We start from the raw sequence: 22,679 nt of genomic DNA on the forward strand, positions 1-22,679 counted from the left end.
TCCCCTAGATAAAAAAAAAAGATTACCAGTAGGCTCATGGGAGTCTGGGGTCTGCTTGGCAACTAAACCCGCGAATTGGCATAGGCACTAGTTTTTACAAAAGCGACTGCCATCTGCCCTTTTAACGCAGAGGGGAAACAATCCCTTTTTGGGATTAGTTCGGTTTCCTCACGATGTTTTCCTTCACCGAAAAGCGACTGGTAAGTATCATATGATATATCGTACATACTTAAGTTCCGATCATATGATATATCGTACATACTTAAGTTCCGATCATATGATATATCGTACATACTGGTAAGTATCATATGATATATCATACATACTGGTAAGTATCACATGATACATCGTACATACTTAAGTTCCGATCATATCATATCGTACATATTTAAGTTCCGAAAAACTCGTTTTGGGGGCTGCTGTTTGAACCCGCAACCTCCGGATTGAAAGTCGCACGCTCGATAGGCTACCAACGCTTCAAATATAGAATCTTCAAAAAAATAAAGATACGCTTGATACAGAAAATTCTAAAAGCTACGTACGAAATTTCGGGCGGAGGTGGAGAAAGAGTGGTACGTATTTTTGACGGGGTCTCTCATTTATTAAAACGCATACTGTATTAACGCAAGGGATGACAACATCGAATAATTATTAGGCCATTGAGATATATCTAAGGATGGGCCTTACGGGCACTAAGAATGGTGCTAGTTCAGTGGTGTTACTCACGAATTCCAGCCAATCGTGCAGTCTAACGCAACTAGTTGCGACCAATCGTGCGCGTGCTGTGAACTTATCAACCAATCGCGTTGTGGCGTTAGACTGCACGATTGGCTCGAATTCGTGGCACCGCTGTACTGGCCCCATTCTTATTGCCCGTAAGCCCCGTGATATATGTTAATGTATTAGGCATTTTTAATCCGTAATTAGCATATCTTGGTTTCTCTATTTAATATGTAAAATTTAATTCAATAACTTTTGATTCCACGTTATTATGTAGGTACAGGTACACTTAACGTAATTGAAGAATTTGTGGCTATAGACTAGGTAATTATCGAATATTCATTCAATTGTGTGCCCTAATCTCGTGAAATAATTCCAACTGAATGATTTTCCTTTATTTGCGGTTGGTATGAGTGTTGGGGCAGTTCGTGAGTGTGTTACGAACTTACGATATGATTTGACACGTTGACACCATATATGAGATGACGTATCCCTGGAAGAAGTTACCTATATAATGTCAACTCGCGCGCCGCTGATTGTCAATTGTTTCACCCCACGCAACCGCGCGCCATCGTCGATCGAAATTCAAATTTATCCCGAAGGGAAAAGTGAAGAGACAGTCCACAGGTAAGGTTTTTGTGACTTTTACTCTGGGGCTTAATCAATTTGTGTAAGAATATATATATATATATTTTTTTTGTGTTCCCAGTGTATATTTTTCTGTTACGGATTCAGAAAATAGTGTACCCAATTAGTGGGAGTTGTTAAGAAAAGTTCATTGCTGTTAGTTTTGTAACGATAATTAAGCATTAAATTTCAATAAAAACTTGGTTTTGGTGTTCAATTCATAAACTATAAGCGATATTGCAATGTAAAAGAGGCAAAAAGGTGATTTTCATAAGGATTTTATGCTTAATCTCTCGATAATTGAGTACTTACACTATTTTCTGAATATTCCCTGATATTATACAAAAATGTTATATATACATAAATTAATATTAAAAGTTAAGAGGAGCCCATAGGATGTTTAAATATTCTAATGTTATGATTAATATTAAAAGTTAAGAGGAGCCCATAAGGTGTTTAAATTTTCTAACGTTATGTTTTTATCGGCTTTTCGCCAGAAAATATTAAAATTGATTGACGAGTTAGACAAGCACATGTCCATTTTTATCCATCTCTGTTAAGTTCACTTTTCATCATCTTTTCATATGAGAATTTTCCCAGCCCAGAGAGTGATTAGCAGTGATCGGTTATTTGGATTCTCCCTCGCGGGATATCAAGTAGAAAAGTTAATATAGATACGACAGTTTCCCGCGATACCGAACAAACCGTAAAAAAATAAAACAATTTAAATTATCTCTAAGGAATTTTTTACTATTACATGGCAACCAGTTGAGACAAAAACTTCTATTCTTTTCCTAATCTCAACATTTTATTTAAAGCAAAATATATTAAAACCTCCACAAAGTATTAGCTTATATATCTGTCATGATGGAAAAAATACTTCAAAATCTTGACATTGACATTTCATTATTTTCTCTGGATTTCAGTTCTAATTATTTTTGGTGAGCAATAAAACCATTTGACATTGTGGACATTGTTTTTCTCAAACTACCTCTCAGTTGAAAGAAGTGTAATTCACTTTTTGATAACGAATTCATTTTAGAAATGGAATAGAAATTAACCCGTAGTAACCATATATTAGCTGATAGACACGCGTACTTACTCGCCGAACTTTTATCCAAACGGTACAAAATGTGCCGCTCTGGAGGCAGCAAATGAGCTGCCAGTGTAAACACTTGTGCTCATTTGTTCGATTTAGACAAAAGAACGGTGAGTAAGTACTCGTCTATCAGCTACTTAGATGTTTTAAAGTGTAATAAAATAAACACATTGTATTTTTTTGCCTTTTCTAACAACATAAAGCCCGGATTCCCGGGGCATATCCATACTAACATAATGATTGAGGTCGTTCACCCCATGTCGAATCCAAAAAACCGATCACTGGTGATTAGCAACATAATTTCGTTTCTAAATCGTTAATTCGTTTGGTTAACATTTTAAAGGGCCTCGAATGGCCTGCATTAGTAAGACATTTTTACCTTGTTGCCACAAATGGATTTTTATAAAAAAAATTTTTTCATACAATATTGTATTGTGCATTAAATACCTAAAAATTGAGGTTGTCGCCCTCTTGTAAATAATAAAAAAAAATATTTTAAACAAAAAAAAAAATATTTTTTTAGGCCTTTGTAAATAAGTTAGAACCTTGATTTTTTTTTTTGAAAATGTATTGCTATTAGTGCCATGTATAATCCGAATTTTAACGAAATCTAACCATTAGTTTAGCTTAGAAAAATTAAGAAAGATTTTATGTATATATATTTTTTAATCCAAACCAAGGGGATTCCAGGCTTGAAATATTGTAAAATGATATCTTATAATAAGACCAATTAACGCTTCTAAGAAAGGTATACATTTCAGCCAGGGGCAGTTTCACTATAGGATTGCGGCTAGACCCTTTGGCACTTCTGATTTAGATTTGCACGTTGGCTATGCGGCCTGCCCGCGTAGCCAACGTGCCAATCATTAACGCTCTGTAGCGAACGAAACGCAACTGTCACTGTCACACTAATATAGAAGAGTGATAGAGAGAGATGACTACGCTACACTACGGAGCGTTAACGATTGGCACGTTTACGGAAGGTGGAGGTAAGGAAATAAATCTCCATGTACCAGAAAGAGAGGAATTCCTAGTTGCGATTTTTCCATACAAACGCTCTCGACTGATTCCTCCCTGGATTTTTAACCTAGAGCAGTGATTTTTTCAAATAAGATCAATATCATCAATATCTGTGCCGCTATGTTTTGCTTTTTTGGATTATTTTATTTTGACGAAAGATACAGCGCCTCGAAAATCGCAAAAACGGCTAAATTGAATTGGCTGTAAAAAAAGGCACAGTATACAAATATGACAACAAATATCCAAAAAATCAAAACATAGCGGCATAGATTATTTCTTCCTCTTGCAATTTCCAAAATTTCATAATGATTAGTTGCGTTTTGGAGGAGGAAACAGTCGAGAGCGAAACCTCGATTTTTGAGTTTTTTGCGAGTGAATTTCGGTCCGAGCTGCAGTTGTCCTTATCGCACGAATTGGAGGCGGAGACAGTTTCTAAATAAACGTACACAGAAGGAATAGTGATGGGCATAACATCCTTATTAGGGATTGCAGAACCGGTACTGTTTTAAAGAACCGGGATTTCCCGGTACTTTCGGAACTGGTCTAATTATTTCATTATTTTAAATAAAACAACAGCATTTTGCGGTTTGACCACCTTTCGTATTATAATTTAATAATCATATTTTCTTTTACTACGTAGTAGGCAATTTTTTTTAGAAATATAGTATTTTACATTGCTCACACTTGTGCGTCACAAGTAAAAGATAACTACTTTGATGTTTGCCACTAGATAGCAAATTTAATGAAATTACATTGACGAGGGGATCTATATATAAGTATCGCAGTCGTATTGTATAATCCGCCGTATCACATTACGGCTAGCCGATATCAAAATAAGGGCCATTTTGAAATGCGGCGGTTCAACGATTAAGGTATGTTGGGTAAATACCGGATGCGGGTGAAGAACGTAGGACATTCATTTCCCCCTAATTTGGCTTTATTTTTTAATGTTGGCAACATTGTGTAAGACGCCATTTCATTGCGCCTCGATAGTCAGTGTCCCCGCGTCGGGAGTCGGGCTTGTGCTATGTGCAATCACAGAGAGCAAGGTAAATTTCGCGAATTCTTCCTTCTATCCGATCTTCGCTCTGTAATTTATTTTGCGTATTGTGATGAAACTGTGTTTGTTTTTGTAATTGTGTTAACAGACCTAGCACTGCTGTAGACCGATATCCGATCTTGACCCTTCCAGGTAAAGATCGGACCAGAAATAATCAGATCTTTACCTATTTAAAAAACAGCAGTGATTATCAAACTTTAAATTTTCTTCAATTTACCTACTGACCTTAATTATCACATTTATTGTTTTTTTGATCACACTTTCGTACCATTATTTTTATCCAGTACCACTACCAGCGCGACGGTTACTGACAATGTAATTTTTTTAATTTCCGCAACCCAAAGGTTGCCTTTTAGCGATAAGACCGCATGTTGTTTACCTGTGCTTATGTGTATGTTTTCTTTTGTATTGTTTTCTTTTATTGAGGTGTGCAATAAAGAGTATTTATATTGTATAGGGGTGTAGATACATGTTGAAATTTATAACAAAATCGAGTAAAATAGATAGCAAATGAGCAATTTTTCGCAATAAAGTACCTACACATACGGATGCATATGTAGATGTGCACGCATACATACATTGCTAGTTTCGGATAAAAAATAGAGCTTCGAAATTAGTTTCCTTAAAATGCTTCAAGAGGGCTCTCTTTTCCTATATATTTACTTTACTCTTTACATACGATCCTTACATATTATAAAAAAAAAAAGATTGTATATCAACTATATATATATATATATATATATATATATATTGCAATTATGTATATATATACATAATTGCAAAATTAAACCAACAAAATCGCAATTTTAATTATTTTCCATACTTCAAGATGGGCTCTCAGTGACCTTGACCTTTTTAAAGAACCACTTAGTCTTTTTGATTTCTAAGTTTGATTCTTATTTTTTGGCGACCTTCATTAAAAATGACTGGGCACGATTATTTTTTATTTAGATTTTTGTCCCTCCTACTTAAGTACTTAATATCTTCCAGTACATTCCATTCAATAAACAATACATTAACACTTTCCCTAAACGTGTACAGTTCACGAAATCTTAAATTGTCAAAACTACGCAACGTATCTATTACTTTAGTGGTTTTTTTTTATTACTTCGGGTAAACCTTACAATAAGAGGTTTCTTAGCACATTGTTTACTTATCAAATTGCCTTATGACATAGGTATCAAAGTTTGAGAGCCACAATTTTACCAATTTTTGTATCCGGGTTAAGATCGGATACAAAAGGGTAGACACCGGACCTATTTCTTTGTGATACCTTATTCTCTTTCCATTAGAAGCAACTTTTTTTCACCATCCAATGTTCTCCCTTGATGGCAAAACACTCGTTACCCTAAAAAAAAGTATGTCTCATCTTTACACAGGTACAAAACTAAAACCGTTCTATATTGAAGATTACCAAAATTCAGGCCGAATCTACGGTTATTATTTAACGATTCGCTACGTACTTCAAGAATCTGTCACGTGTTGAGATCTCGAAAAAACATTTTTTCACGAGTTCTCTCAATTGGTCCCAAAATTGTCCGGCATTATCCCAACATACTTTACCCAAATTGTCATTGCGATACGTTCTTCAATAAGGCGGCCCAAGTTTAGCCCCATCGTAGTACAAGTTAGTTTAACCATAGGTATATTTATACCTACTTACAAAATTTCACAACACACCATGATCACTCCCAACTTACTGATACGGATAGGTACAGTCAAGTGTAAAAATATGGGTGTACACATCTTACTCAAAAATATGTCCCATAGCATCTTATTCCAGTGTAATAAAATAAGAGCGTAGTACCATATTTATGAGACGATTCTTTCGATACATATTTTTGCACTTGACTGTACGACGACAACCGAAGCTGAGACATCATTCTTTTTTGCAGATTTACCTATATGGTAATTAATATCAATCAATCAATCAATCAATCATTTATTATTTCGTCATCATAGGTGTAAAATACATTTAGTACAGGTGATAGGGTGTTTGGTATTAGGATGTAATAGATACAGTATAATATAAAAATGAAAAATAATATTACGTGGTAACAACAAAAACAACTTGCGTCGGGCAGCGCAGAATAAATTCCGTCTGGCTCGCGGACGATGTCGACGGAACGGCGCGCAATGAGCGAGCGCACGAGTCTCGCGTCTGTGTGCGCGCACTCACACTTAGATAGCTCCGGCTCCCGCCCACCGCAGCGCGACAGAAACATAGCTTCAAAAATTCGAGATTTGAAAAGTTGCTCAGCTAGGAATTGCTCTTAAATAGGTGGCGCTACACAATACCTAGAATGCTTGAACAAAAAAATCAAATCATAGACAGCGCACTTCACTCCGTCAATAACGCCTAGGTTCTTAGCTACTCTAGCGCTACTCTGGAGAGATTTGGAACTATTATTTATAGCTGACCTCTGGACACTTTTGCAACAGTTCTACCATAAGAGATGTCACTCCTCTTAATTCCACACTCCATAGGCATGTTGTCTCGCGGCCAGTCAGTGCCAAAACTATCATTTCTTCAACCAAAAGCGTCACTTTTGACACTGACGGATCAAATCCATTTCTAATCCAGATCTAATTCGTAAACTATTATTAAAATCAGAATAGGCACAGCACAGGCCTATTGACAGCAGTCTCACTAGCTAATGTGAACCATACTTGAAAGTGTGAAGGTTGCTTTGACAGCGTACGCTATAACAATTACAAGTGTTCATAGCGCTCTGTGTGTACGACTAAGTATGACACCTTTAGGTGTTCTTGGCGTTTAAAGTATTAAAAATATGTTGCCTTGTTTGCAGATATCGTTGCATCATGAAGCCCTTGGTGGTCAATGAAGTGAATTTCTACCCTCGAGAGAACGCGAAGCTGCATCATACTGACAGGTAAGGGGGCGTCCATAAATTACGTGAGATGATTAAAGGGGGGAGGGGGTCGAGTCAAATCTCATCTAAACTCACGTTGGGGAGAGGGGGGGTCTCGACAAATATCACGCAATTTATTCTCTGATTGAAACAAAAAAAAATTATACTATTTTGGTCCATTTAATCCAAATTGTATGTACATGCTTAAACTAGTCGTAAATAAAAGCACGAACCAAATTGTTTTTTTCTTTTTACAATCCAACGCGTTTACGTAATAAACCCACATTCTGAAAAATCTCACGTGAGATTGGGGGACGGGGGAGGGGGTTGAATAAAATCTCACGACATCTCACCAAGGGGGGAGGGAGGGTAAGAAAATTGAAAAAAACACCTCACGTAATTTATGGACGCCCCCTAAAATACGGTATATTCCCATCACGGGCCCATTTCTCGAACGGTATTAGCAAATACAGTACGCTCGGCAGTGGCTATGTGTTTGAGCCTTTTGGGGTGGAAACGTTAGGGTCATGGGGACCCAGCGCCCGGCGTTTTTATAAGGGTTTAGCGTCGCGTTTGGTGGATACCACGGGTGACCAAAGAGCTGGTCAGTATTTTGCCAAAAGAATTAGCATCGCAATTCAACGGGGAAATGCGGCCAGCCTACTGGGCACACTGCCTGCTGGTGGCGAGTTAGAAGGTGCTTTTTATTTGTAGGGTTTTTTTATGTATACTTTTAGAGTAAGTTGACGAAGCCTGTTGCAGATTTTACCGTTGTATTGTATTGTGACGACGTCTGTAGCCGATTCTGAGTTTGTATTCACCTGACGAAGCCTGCGTTGCGGATATACAATTATGGTCCCTGAATAAATTTCTTGTACTTTCATGATTAACATGTATTAGACTGATATTATTAGTCCACGAAATGTCAAATCGTATCGGTTACCATGGCAACACACTAATAATATTAGACTAATACCATTCGATAAATGGTCCCCTGTGCCCGCCCCACATGACCACCGCCATACACGAGGCGAGCACAGAAGGGTTTGGTTTGTATACAGCGCCTAACCTAAGAGACATTCTATTCTACAATATTTTTCATCTTATATAGGGGGTAAACGAGCAGACGTATTGCCTAATGATAAACATTACCGATGCCCGTCGACAACTGCAACACCAGCGGCTGTAGCACGGTCCCATTTTTATCATTTGTCACTAAGCCTGTCACTTTTGCACTTACATACTTGTTAGAACGTGACAGGCATAGTGACAAGTGATAAAAATGCAACCGTGCTATAACCGCAGGGTTACTTATTGCAAGTGTGTTGCCGGCCTTTTTTATGAGAGGACGCTCTTTTAGACGTTACGGTGACCTCCTTATACAATGTATAATGTACTATATAAAAAAAAAAAAAAGATGTCCCTTTATATGTGCAGCTATGAGCTGGTGAACGCGGAAGACTCGAAGGTGGCCATTGTGCGGCGCGGTCAGCTGTTCAAAGGCAAGGTCCAGTTCACCAGGTCCTACGATGAGAAGTCAGACCTCGTGCAGTTGGTCTTTACTTTGGGTAAGTATGTGTGCTTATGTACCTTGTCCAGAAATCTTTTACAAAGTAAATCAAGACTGTATTTGTAATGTTGTTGTTGTCCTAAAGCACCCCAGAGGTGCAAGCTTCACAAGCTTGCGCCACGCCTTCCTATCTTCAGCTTGCGTTCTGGCCTCGCTCCAGTTCAACCCGACCGCTCGTAGCTCTCTTAGGACGGACCGTTGCCAAGAGTGTCCAGGACGCCCGGAGCCACGGCTTCTGTCCGGTGGTTTCCAAGCGTTTTTATTTGCATTAAGTCAGAGAAACAGTTAATCAGTTCCATTTACAGCAAAAAAGTACACCAACATCTTTATTCATTACAACGCAAACTCTCAACTGTTCAAAGGATTAGGAAGAGGTGATAAGATCACCTTTATATGACGTAGAGCCAAAAAAATTTAATGCCTAAAAACTTGTCCCTTTTCAAATTGAAATCAATTTCTGACGCAAAAATTTCAGGTAACTTGTGAGAAATTTACACTTATTTTCAATTTTAATACAATTAACTAACAATGCAATACATAACAATTAATAAAATTCTTTATTTTTCCTCAATTCAACTGTTTAACTGTAGGTACCTCTGTTGTTATTACCACTTACCATTTTGCCCCAAAGATGTATTAGCATAATTTAATAAATTAAATTAAATATAGTAATATTTATTTAAAATACTTGGACTCCAAAAGTTTCTTGTTGTTTACCACTAACCAATGCTTTTTCCGTAAAATTCTTTTCATAACAAAATTAACAAAATATAAAGTAAGGTAAGGTAGGGAAAGTAACGCAGTTGTTGTTGGGACACCCATGTTTTTTAAATATCAGCATAAATAACATGGTTATCGTGAAAACTTCGCTGCAGCGACGATAGAATATTATAGAACACATTAAATATTCTGAATGAATATAAAATAAATTGTTAACCAAGGGATGAAACGGTACCTTTCACGCGAGTTAAATAAATAGGCAAATTTGCATAATCAGTACCTAATTAAAGTAAGTCTTTTTACTATGAAGGGGAAACTTTTTCCGATAACTCAAAAACAGCTAAACTGATCATGTCCGCTATAGTTTTCATTTAATGTCTTTCTTAAGCTCTACTTCCACGATTTTTTTCATATTTTTTGGATCTATGGTTCAAAAGTTAGAGGGGGGGGCACATTTTTTTTTCTTTCGGAGCGATTATCTCCGAATATATTTACTTTATCAAAAAATGTTTGTTGAAGACCCCTATTAGTTTTGAAAGACCTTTCCAACGATACCACATACTATATGGTTGAAGCAAAAAAAAAAAACCCTCAAATAAATTAATTTTTTAGATTTTATTGTACTACTTTGTCGGCTTTATTGATTTATATATCCATGCCGAATTTCAGCTTTCTAGCACTAACGACCACGGAGCAAAGCCTCGGACAGACAGACAGACAGACAGACAGACGGACATGGCGAAACTATAAGGGTTCCTAGTTGACTACGGAACCCTAAAAAGGAATGAAATGTTATCTTTTATTAACTAATTCGTCTCTAATACAAAATTTGTACACAATTTCTATTAGGCATTAAAAGGTATATTCGCCTGATATTCTTTAAAACAGTATTATTACTAAAACCAATAGTTTATACTTAGTATAAAATTAGTTACAAGATCATTAATTTAAGGATAATGAGGATAAATACACATGCATCGCCTCCGGGTGTTTAGCAATAACTAATAATGGGTTGGCTTAAAATAATAAAAACTTTTTTAGAGTCCTGTTGTGGGTACCCTATTATGGTGAGGAGATAAACGAAGATTCACTTAATTACATCTATTTATTCAGACTCCAAATTAGTATCAGAAGGTTACATTAATAGAAAACACAAACGTTTAGAGAAAAGGGCGCAAGACCAGGCGGCGTCGCGGTATCGCGTATGTATTAAGAATGTGCGCACTCGTCGAGCTGCGCTAAACGACTGCACGTACTAAATGTTCATTTAAACTGTTTACCAAAACTGCTGACTCTAACGCGCGTCGACGCCTTGCCGCTACACTTTTTATTCGAAAACATAAATATAGAGGCAATAGCTATTGGTTTCTGGATATTACGTGAAAAACTCGAGAATAAAGCATGATTAGGATGGTTATAAATATAAAATAGTTACGAGAAATAGAAGGCTTTATTTTATATTATTATGTTTTGTTGTAATATCAAATATGCTCTAATTTGTCGTTATAAAATCCAGAAACAGTAGATTTTCAGTATTCAATGTTTTCGAAAATAAAAAATCTCTTTGTTATATATTTCTGGCCCGATAGGTATCGGTTCTCATCTCATAACAAAAAAAATTGCTAAGACGGTATAGTCTTGTTGTATAACAATAAACGTGAATTTGACTTAGGTCTAAACAACTTATTGTATGTTAAAAATATATGCTTGCAGGCGACTCACCCGCGATGGCAACGATGGGCTCCATGTATCTAAAACGCGACGCTGTCGTCGACAAGCACGCCTGGAGTGCGAAACTCACCGACGTGCAAAAGGACACGCTGTATTTTGAGGTAGGTATTGCATATAAGGCTATTTAGACCTTGTCACAAACCGCATGTGACTTTCTATGCATTACCGACTATGTACACTGAAAGAAATGTTTGCATAACTGTAACAAAATGTTGGTTACTGTTTACACAAAAATTGGGACTTGCGAACTATGTGTTATATGTTACAAAACCGTGTTTGGCTATCAGTGTTCAGGTACTGGGTATACACTACAAAATAAGTTTGTAAATTTATGCAAAGTTTATTTTCTTATAACCGTAGTTTAGTTATTTAGTAAAGTTACAAAACCAGTTCGGCTATCTATTTTTTTCAGTGTAGGTGTAATGAATAGGGTTTTTTCCAATTTTTTGAAACGCTTGTATTACGTTCTATATTAACTAAAGGTTGCCCTAAAATTCAACTTTTATACTAAAAACGGCTTTAAATATGTTAAATTAACAAAATATATTTTGACAGATGATTTCGCGCCCAAAACGCTCTTTGAAAATTGTGTGACGTCATAGTTTACGGTTTGACACATAACTACATACACATGTAGAAGATACGAACTGTCAACTGACATTTGTCATTTGTTGTTTATCGCCTAACTGTCAACAGTGTCAATCCGAGAGTTGTGACGTCATCAGAATCTTCAATGACGTTTCGAGTTTGGTCACGTGACGTGTGCCAAAAGATATTTTAAATTCAATATTTACAAAAATATGGTCATTACAGGTCCCCTAAAAGTAGTTTAACATGTTCTTATAATCCAAAAGAATTTATTGGGATACAATTCTGCTCTAAGATTTGTAGATGGAAACAACCCTATTCAATCGATGGATCAAATGCAATCACAATTGCTTGCGTTTTGTTGCAAGGTCTATAGAACACTTATGTGAAAAGTGTGGGTTGGGGGAACTATTTATAAGCGACGGCATGGCGTGGCAAAGATGTGAACTATCATATGACACCATTTGTTTACATATTATTATTTATAGGTGTGAACTATCAGGAACTCAGAGTCACGCACAGAGCAAATATCGTTTGCTATAAAACCAATGTCTCAGTGAAACGAAATGGCATAAGGTTTTTCTAAACTGGAAAGTTCTTCCCTGGAAAGAACTTTCCAAGAAACTGGTTCTCATTAAAGCTAGACTTTCGTGGCTAGCGGCCGATGCGGCAGTCGCGCGCGGCTGACGCTCGCGACAGTCGTATCTGCCGCGCGTCAGTAATAATCAGTATGAAACCAATGGCGCCACTTTCGAGGGTAGCGGCTCGAGTCGCGCGCGGCTCGCGTCAGTAGCGACAGTCGCATCGGCCGCTGGCCACGAAAGTCTAGCTTAAGTTTAAACGAACACAAGTTTCGGCATAATGACAAGAGTCTAGAAAGCTTTGCCGAATGTTAACGACGAAGACTTCAAAGGTTTGAGTCTTCACCAAATAGGTATAGGTACACGAGCATGAGCAAACAAATACGTCTTGTTTCAGATATCGACTCCAGTAGACGTGCCAGTTGGGTGCTGGGCACTGTATGTGATCACGCGCATTAAGAACTCGCCCGCGAAGGAGATCTACAACTACGATCAGGAGTTGTACATCCTCTTCAACCCATGGAACCCTGGTAATTGCGCCTAAAAAACTGAACTCCTCAAAGAGTGAAACCAATCACAATTGGGTTATTCCCAACCAAGTTACCACCAAGTTGTTACCAGTGGTAAAAAATTTATAACGTTCAATACTTATAAAAATAATATAAAACGTGCTTTAGTCAATAATTATTCAATAGTCGAATTAATTATAAGTTGATTAGTTATTCGTTTAATTATAAGTCGATTACTGTACCCCTAGTGTAAATAAATTCGATTTCCAAACGTGACGTACGCGTTTGCGTTTAGTCTCATTTTGTATTGGATTTCGAAAGAGCGCGCCAAGCGGGACGTTTTGGAACCTCAAAATCCTATACAAAATGAGACTTAACGCAAACGCGTTCGTCACGTTATGATGTCGATCAAAGTTACACTAGGGGTACTGTTTCAGTAAACTGTATTAAAAGTGATCAAAATAGTCGGTCTTTGACTGATTTGTTTGTTAATTAGTATAATTGTGACGTTTTTTATTGAAAGGGGCCTTATTATCGATGGAGCTTACGCCATTATTAACGATGCTCCTATATAAATACAACGCTGCGCTACGCAGTGCGGCGTAAGCGCACAATTACTTCAATCTACAATCACAATTCGTCACAATTAATTCAATTTACAATTAATAAGATAAATTTCATCCTCAGGTTAACTTCTCTTTAGATATTTATTTATTGCACTTGCACCGGTTTTAATATTTTTGATCACTTTTAAGGCGGTTTACTGAAACACTAATCGACTTATAATTATTTATTAAAGCTCTCTATATTTGTACTATAATATTTCTACTGTTTTTATTAATATTGAACTCTAACAACATTTTGGTGGAACTGGAAAATAATCCCACCTTTTACCAGTGGTAACTATTTGGAAAAAAAATCCCACTAATTACCACCAACTGGGTTTGGTGGTTACTACTGGATTTTTTTTTCCTGAGTGGTAAAAGGTGAGAAAAAAAATCCCAGTAGTTACCACTGTTAACAACTTAGTGGTAACTAGTGGGAATAACCATCAGCAGGATCAGACAAACTACTTACTTAATTCATGGAACCTCAAAGAAAAGTAAACCCAAACCGAATGTATAAAGATTAATGGCAAATTTTACTTTTAATTTCGCAACTTTTTTTCTAGCAACACAAATCTGTCCACAACTTTTAAATTTCGTTGTAAAATTTCACTTTTTAATATCGAATGACTTTATATATGCTTCAGTTTATGGTGTATGTTAAAATATTCGAGGGCCCAACTGTTAAACCTAATAAACAGAAACTATGTAGGTATATAAGAAAACCAATTTCTTAATAACTCCAGAGACATTTTGACTAACCCACGAGACACCTAAAACTGTAGGTGAAAAAGTTGATTCGCCCCCTGTCGTTGGCCAATTAGCCAATCTATAAATACTTCATTTTAGTTAAAAAAACTCCTCTCCACAGAAGATCAAACCTACATGGAAGACAGTGCCTTGCTCCAGGAGTATGTCCTCAACGACGTAGGCAAGGTGTGGATGGGCCCCGTCAGGACCGGGTCCGGCAAGCCGTGGGTCTTCGGCCAATTCGATACCGACGTGCTGCGTGCAGTTATGTTTATGCTTCATCGTTCTAACATGCCGCTCAAACAGTAAGTCCTTTTATTTGTATTGGCTATGTGCAAAGTTGGTTGTGGGAGAAAAGCAAGTGACGCCAACGCACGACGTGGTGAAATAATAAACTTTCATGGGACTGGGAAACTTGGCAGCTACCAACTGTCAAATAAGAAATATTTCCCACACCCACTAGGGCGACGCCGGTGCCAGTCATGCGCGGGGCGAATACTTTAGAGTTGCATTTTTTTATACTACGACGGTTCCAAACAAGCATACGGCCCGCCTGATGGTAAGCAGTCACCACGTCCGGTGACTGCTTACCATCAGGCGGATCCGGAGCGTCCGCGGGAGGAAATTCGCGGGATTTAAATCTTCTCGGGTCAGAGATGTAGGGTTAGAGCCGGCGTAGCTTTAAGGATGACACACGCTAGACCGGGCCGGGGCCGGGCCGGAGCTTCCAGCGCTTCGTTTTCTATGGAAAGCACCACGTGATACCGATCAGCCGTCATAGAAAATGACGTGTCGGACGCCTCGGCTCGGCCCCGGGCCGGTCTGGCGTGAGTCATCCTTAAAGCTACACCGGCTCCTACATCTCTGACCCGAGAAGATTTAAATCCCTCCTAAAGTCTGTATTTGTACAAACTCTTTATATTATTGTAGGCCGTTTTATACTCGACATCTGATATAATAAGGTGCTATACACCAACACGCACCACACTTTTACATAATCCATACTACGACACTTATTATTATTTTATAGGCAAGCTACTAACTATTTATGTATATATATGGTTTTTTTTTGTTACATCGTTAATCTGTTCGTGATCTCATGATCTGGGTTCTAGCAGAATTATCAGTGCTTCACCCGAAAGAGTGGAGCGTATTACTGAGCCAGAACCCTTTTGTTTTGCTGCAACGCACACAGCACACATTACCTTTTATTGATGCTTTTTGTTCTTTATTTATGTTTTATTTTGGTGTTGCTATTGTTTGTATTATAATTTTTTTAGTTGTGTGTATTGTGGCAAGCGAATAAATGGTTTATCTATCTATCTATCTTATACAAATTAAGACGTTGGTACGATTCCGACTTCGATCACCTGAGATACTGGTCACTTTATCTTTATTTAAGAATATTGTAAAAAATTAATGTACCTACCTAACAATAATGTCTAAATTGTTTTATTGATTCTACATTATTTTTTCAGACGCGGCGATCCAATCCGTCTTTGCCGCACCATTTCCAAAATGGTTAATGCCAACGACGAAGACGGCGGCATATTAATAGGCAACTGGAGTGGAAAGTATGAAGATGCCACTGCGCCTTTTAATTGGACGGGCTCCGTTGACATCATGCAGGAATATCTCAAGATGAATCGAAGTGTGGCGTATGGGCAATGCTGGGTGTTTGCTTGCGTTACAACCACGGGTAAGTGCTGAACACAATGAACTAGAATATAATATATACCACTATAAGCCTGAGCTCACAAATGCCCCACAGGAATTATTCCACGAGCGACTCATCTGTACCTACTGCGTGCAAGGGGTTTTATGAGAATATTATTTTGGCCAATCAATCCTTTTCATAGCAAGAAATTGTGTGTTTCTGTTTATGGAGTAGGTAGGGATAGCTTCTTAGTGTTTCAACACAAGAACTCAAGAAGATGATACAATCCTATTAGACAACAATTATTCATTGTAACAACTAAACAAGAAAAAAAAATTTTTATTCCAGTGTGTCGTGCCCTCGGTATCCCCTCCCGCCTAGTGACCAATGTGGTGTCAGCCCATGATACGGACTGCTCACTTTCTATAGACAAGTACTACAACGAGGCCATGAATGACACCTCAGGAGATGACTCCATCTGGAACTTCCATGTCTGGAATGATGTGTGGATGGCAAGGCCTGATCTTCCTTCAGGTAAGTCACAAAATAATAGGTGGGGTAGTCTTTTCCATGTACCTATTGGTTCAAATCACCGAGCCGAAGGTCTTCATTATAACTTGGCCAAAAATGCTTTCGATTGTCCGGATGTACTTCTCAAAAGCAACAGGTCGTAACTCGCAACTGTCAACCGATTCTCATGAAATTTGTGAGCCGGTGCGATGACTAAATATATTTTTTTAGCTGGTTAAGGTTTTAAAATACACGCGAGGTCTACAGCTCGCTAGGTAGTTTTGTTGACAGTTATTCTTATTGGAAGATATATCATTTTATAGAAAACTGATGATGAATGATGAATACGAACTATTCTGCTTTTGTCAAATCTGGAACCTGAATTTCAATATTTTTGCCGTGATCTTTTTCATTTGATAGTAAATGGCCGCTTTTATACTTTATCGTCACGGCCCAGCAGAAGAGGGGACCAAAATTTATGGAGTCGCTTTTACACTATCGTTGCCAATATCGGCCTTTAATAATACCTATTACCCACCTACTGTTTTAACTCTTCTAGGTTACGGTGGCTGGCAGGCCATCGACGCGACTCCTCAGGAGAAATCAGAAGGGAAGTGCCAGTGCGGGCCGGCGTCCCTTGAAGCCATCAAGAAGGGCGAGTTAGGGATGAATTACGACGTAGCTTTCGTGCTGGCTTCAGTTAACGCTGACGTGTTACGCTGGCGAAAAGACCCTTATTCAGAGCTGGGATATTCAGTAGTTGAAACTTCAAAAGATTAGTAAGTCTGTCGTATCTGGCTCTCTTTTTTCTTTAAACGGCTGTACTGTGAATCCTATTTTGATAAAGTTTACTGGTTTTTTTTTTGTAAAGTATGTTACGCAGGTAACCTTCATCTTTGGGAGGTTCCTCTGGGGGATTCCCATGGATTAAGACGTTCCTGGTTAAATAATTTAATAAGAATATGACTCTCATTATATCTTATTTTCCAACAGCGTCGGGCAAATGGTGCTTACAAAGAAGCCGTTGGTCTTCGATCCTCTGGGAGACGAGGACTGCGAGGACATCACGGATCAGTACAAGTATAGCGAGGGTTCCACCGCAGAGCGCGTAGCACTTATGAATGGCGCATGCCACTCTGAGAGGGCGAAAAGGTGAATAAAGTTTACTTGGTTCCTTTCTATTTTTAGCTTAGTACTCATACCATAATGAGAGTAATGGGATCCAAATCCCAGGTGCTTATTTGAATGTTTGATTCCCTGGGCTATAAAAGGCTTGGCTTGTGACGGCCTGGATTTGTTTCGAACTTCTGAGGTAAAGATCGTAAAGATATCACGGGACAATGTACTGCGTCCCGCAATGCAATCTCTTTGGCTTTAATTCCCCCTAAAGGCATAATTCCCTTGTGTTTAAGATCAGAGATCACAATGTCTCATTAGTACTTTGCTACCTATACTCATCCTGCTTGAATATAGTACATATACGGGGCGAAACTTTTCCTTTCGGGCATTCTCGGCTCCGAGCAATTCTTAGGGTGTGCACAACTTGACGTCCCTTTGCGTGTACGACCACAGATAAGATTATGACTTGAAATTTGACAATCCTAAATAGCCGAAAGGGATAGTACCATACATAAGAAAGGGACAGCATGATTCGTCACTAAAATGCTTTCAAACGTCGGTTTTGTAGGAAGTTTTTTTTTTCTGTGCTGTAGTACTATTACTTATTATGTGTCTATAGAGTCCTCTTAAGGAATTTTATTTCTCTGCCACTTCGGACCTTGTCACACTGACAATCAATTTTAAAGCCGGTAGCTATCTCTTTGTACTGCCACTGTGAGAAGGTCCATAATTTTATTGACCCTAAGTAGTTCTTGTATCTTGCAGGAAGAACATACTATAAGTCATAATTTAACTATAGTGAACGCCTTTGTAATGGAACAGGCATCAGCTGTGGGCACCAGTAATGGGATGGTACCTATAGATAAATCCTGTAAAACAAGTATTCACCATCAGTTTTTAATCGCTGGCAACATTTTACCTTAAACAAGAGCCAAAAAGCTGCTTAAGTTTAATTTTTCATTGATATTTGTTAGTTTGAAAATGAATGGCGCCATACATCCCATGACTGGAGCAAAAAACCATAGTTTTAATTGGTTAATAATATTGAAACCAATTGCAGTAGCTTTCATTAAATACATTAGAAAACAAGGGACGAATTGGACATTCAACTTTTAAAGCGTAAAGCGGTAGAAATTTTACAGCTGTCGGTGAAATATCAAAACTACACCAAATTTTCTCTTAAATGTCCCATGATTGGTGGCGTTGACGTATGTTTGAAATGTTTCAGATGTTACGAATTAGCGAGTAAAGTTAAGAGCGACGTGTCGTTTAAGCTGCGTGATATCGACGCCGTGAATATTGGAAATGACTTCCGCATCGTTGTGGATATTGATAACAAGTCCGAGGAGGTAAAGCTTCCTTCCCTTGAAGCAGAAATCCATAGATCTCCCCAATATACTCGTATATATCTTCTTATAAGCGCCTTTCCTTATCCTTGAGACCCAACCAAGCAGTTATTAAGATCAACATGAAATCACTGAAATCACATACGCCCTTCTCGTAGAAAAAGTGCAAAAAACATTTCTTAGGTTCTTGTATAAGAAGTTATATACTTACTATCCATTCTTATATCCGACCAAGTACTTATTAGGATCATTAGGTTTTAATTCCCTTGCAGTCAGACGCAATTACAATCTCCTGGTGACAGCATGTGGAGTTTTACGTGGCGAGACAGACTGTCCTGAACTGGTAGGACGAACTGTTAGACTCGCTATTCCATTTGTGCCCAAAAATCTCCTGCGACCGCGAAGTCACAAGCTTTTGGCCGTCCCAATTACACGCACTGTAGCACATAAAAACTCGCCTGCTGTGCGGGCTCTAAGGCTGCTGAACTCCTTTCTGTCATGGGCACCAGATTGTGATATGTTTGCAAGTCGATGGACGGCTGTGTATCAGATGTGTCTGCGGTATTGCGAGGTGATGGACGAAAGTTGATTGTGGTCTGTTTTTCCTAGTATGTAATCCTATCATATAATCTGAATTGTACGGTGCTTTGGTCTCGACTGTAATGCTGTATATATATATTAAATATTAAATAAATAAATAAATAAATCAACATTGGTTTCAGCCACGAAACATCAACGCCGTACTGACAGCGACCAGCGTGTTCTACAACGGAGTGCGAGCGGAACAGGTCAAGACGGTGCAAGGAAAGATATTTCTCGGACCTTATACACGTAAGTTCTCTAAAAAAAGTAAAGTCGTCTTACTTTCTACGATCAGTATGACTAACTACGACGTAACTAGCTCTGCCCAGGCAGGCCACAAAAGTCTACTTTGTCGGGAATGTGATGCGTATTGAAGCTACCTTAATTAACGTATTATATACCTTTGAATTGAAAGATAAGTTATCATTCGATATCATGCCAAATATCGGGTTCTTCTCTATCAGAAGTATTTAAAAAAATCCGATACGTTTCTGTACCTAATGGCCCTTTATCTCTACCACAATTTACCAACTTACCATAATTGTCAACTTCCTTCAGACGATGAAATCGTCATCGACGTGACGGCAGAAGATTACCTGCCGAAGTTGGTGGAGTACTGCAACATGAAGATATCCGCCATGGCCTTAGTCGATGAGACCAAGCAGTGCTGGGCGGACGATGACGATTTCCGAGTAATGAAACCCACCATTAACATCAAGGTAGGTAAAACGTACCTATCCATAAATTATAAAGTTGTGAGTGTAGATAGATTACTAAGAGCTGTGTCCGCCTCTACTACCGATGCAGGCGGCTCAACGTGACCACGACCGTTTTGCCAAGAGCTAAACGACAGAGAAAAAGAGAAGTAGGTACTTGGTGGTAGGCTCCGCAGTTAACTTATGTGGTGCAAAACCGTGCAGCACGGTAACATTCGGTAACTTACCTAGTTACTTACTGTTGCACAGTAGCTCTAAATTTGCTCCACAAAAGTCTACAGTGTGTAATTCACCTTTAATTTTGTTGCTCTTGAAATGGGGGAATCTTACACAAGGAATACCATTCTTACATAACCTCAATAAAGGCTTTTGTGTTTTAGGTATGTACGACATAGAATATAATAGATAGATGTAGATAAATACTTTGTCGACATACAGTTGTCATCTTGGCTAAGGCATCTGATGTAAATGTCGCTTATTCATCCTTGCTTGTAAGAGACTTAGATCGTATTTAAGTACAAGCCTTGTATTTACAAAAGTACCTATTCAAATATTGATTAAGGTTAGATAGGGTAAGGGAAACACTGGGACAAGAGAAAAACAAAATAAATTATGTTTTTCTGTACCCATACATGATCTTACTTTTTGGACATATTTTTCTTGACGCGCTCAATAGGTACGTGGTCAAAATATACCCAACAAATATTTACTTTGTTTCCCCACTTTCCCCAGGTCAACGACAACCTCGTGATAAATCAGCCAAGGGAAGCGTTTCTTTCCTTCCTGAACCCCCTGGACCGGACGTTGACCGGCTGCGAGTTCCGCGTCACCTCGCCCGGGCTCGCCGGACGGACCGTGCGGGTCGCGGCCCAAGACACTCTGGCCAAAAAGCGGGTGGTCGCTAGTCTCCCCGTGACACCTAATGTAAGTACAGTCACTAGAGCTCGAACTTTTCACATGTATATAGTAGACTGTAGAGTCTTGTCCGATATGACGGAACACGCAACAAGGACAAGGAATTTTAATTGTGGTGTGGTGAACAGGGTGAAACAGGGACCAGGCTTCGCCGGCGGCCGTAAGGTCTCTCTAGGACAGTTGGTTTCTAGTATTCATCCAGTTAATATGTAGTACAAATTGACGAGTTGGTTATCAACATTTTTATTTATTACGTTTTTCTGTTTCAGACACTTGGCAGGATCCACATAGTGGCGACATTCACATCAAACGAGCTGAAGGAAATTACCGGCGCTGCCACTGTTGATGTACTCGAGAACTAAAATAAAAAATATGCATATAAGATATTTGGTTCCCGATTATAAGATGGATAAATAAAATAATGTGTCTCTGAAAACGAAACGTTTTATTTACTCTGTGCATCTCTCTTTACTACATTCCTAAAAACTAACCTTATTCATGAAACTTTACGGGCCTGATTTAGTTAAATTATGTTTTATCCCTTTCTTACAACAATTATGACAGATAAAGACAAACGATTCATAGCTAATTCAGGCCAGTAACACGTATATGAATAAGGCCATAATGATAAAACTACATAGTTACCTGCAAATGTTCATTCATCCATCCGTAGGTAAAGTAAATCCATATTGAATATAGGTATTTATTTTGAATACACAAAAATTTCCTATATTCATTTTCTTCCTTAGGCTAGATGTTTTTACAAAATTGATATAAAAATAAAATACAAAAAGTTTATAAACCTAGAGTAACCAGCAGAGCGGGGCATGGTCCAAGCTGGCAGTGATCAAGTCCGCAGAGAAAGGAACCGACGTACGTACTTTGTATACTCGCCGTTGATCCAGCCACCAATCTCTCTATATATTGAGGTGTTAGTCGAGACTCTTCGCTATGAGACCGTTCCAACCGTCACCGACCGAGACCAAAAAAAGCGGCTCGCCCATGAAGGGTTCCGTACCATTTATGTCGTATTAAAAAAAACTACTTACTAGATCTCGTTCAAACCAATTTTCGGTGGAAGTTTGCATGGCAATGTATATCATATATTTTTTTAGATTTTTCATTCTGTTATTTTAGAAGTTACGGGGGGGGGGGGACACATTTTTTCACTTTGGAAGTGTCTCTCGCGCAAACTATTCAGTTTAGAAAAAAATGATATAAGGAACCTAAATATCATTTTTGAAGACCTTATATATATAAAATCAACTACCTGTACACAGGATTCTTGTTTTTTGTACTACGCGGAATGGTACGGTTCAATACAGGAGACACACGGATTGAAAATATATCTTAACCTCTCGTTCACCTCTCCTCAGGCTCC

At 38.3% G+C, this 22,679-nt stretch overlaps 1 protein-coding gene across 1 annotated transcript; it reads left to right on the forward strand.

Annotated features, from left to right (window-relative positions):
* Nucleotides 1–1,035: 1,035 nt before the first annotated feature.
* LOC133527808 (hemocyte protein-glutamine gamma-glutamyltransferase-like) lies at nucleotides 1,036–22,289 on the forward strand. Its single transcript, XM_061864984.1, has 15 exons — nucleotides 1,036–1,347; nucleotides 7,337–7,420; nucleotides 8,837–8,967; nucleotides 11,403–11,521; nucleotides 12,987–13,119; nucleotides 14,575–14,758; nucleotides 15,932–16,152; nucleotides 16,459–16,644; nucleotides 17,180–17,399; nucleotides 17,614–17,772; nucleotides 18,968–19,088; nucleotides 19,808–19,916; nucleotides 20,226–20,386; nucleotides 21,116–21,307; nucleotides 21,568–22,289. The coding sequence occupies exons 1-15, from the start codon at nucleotides 1,235–1,237 to the stop codon at nucleotides 21,658–21,660; spliced, it is 2,226 nt and encodes a 741-aa protein (XP_061720968.1). The 5' UTR covers nucleotides 1,036–1,234; the 3' UTR covers nucleotides 21,661–22,289.
* Nucleotides 22,290–22,679: the final 390 nt, after the last annotated feature.

This window comes from Cydia pomonella, chromosome 18 (genome assembly GCF_033807575.1).
Source record: "Cydia pomonella isolate Wapato2018A chromosome 18, ilCydPomo1, whole genome shotgun sequence".
Taxonomy (NCBI): Eukaryota; Metazoa; Arthropoda; class Insecta; order Lepidoptera; family Tortricidae; genus Cydia; species Cydia pomonella.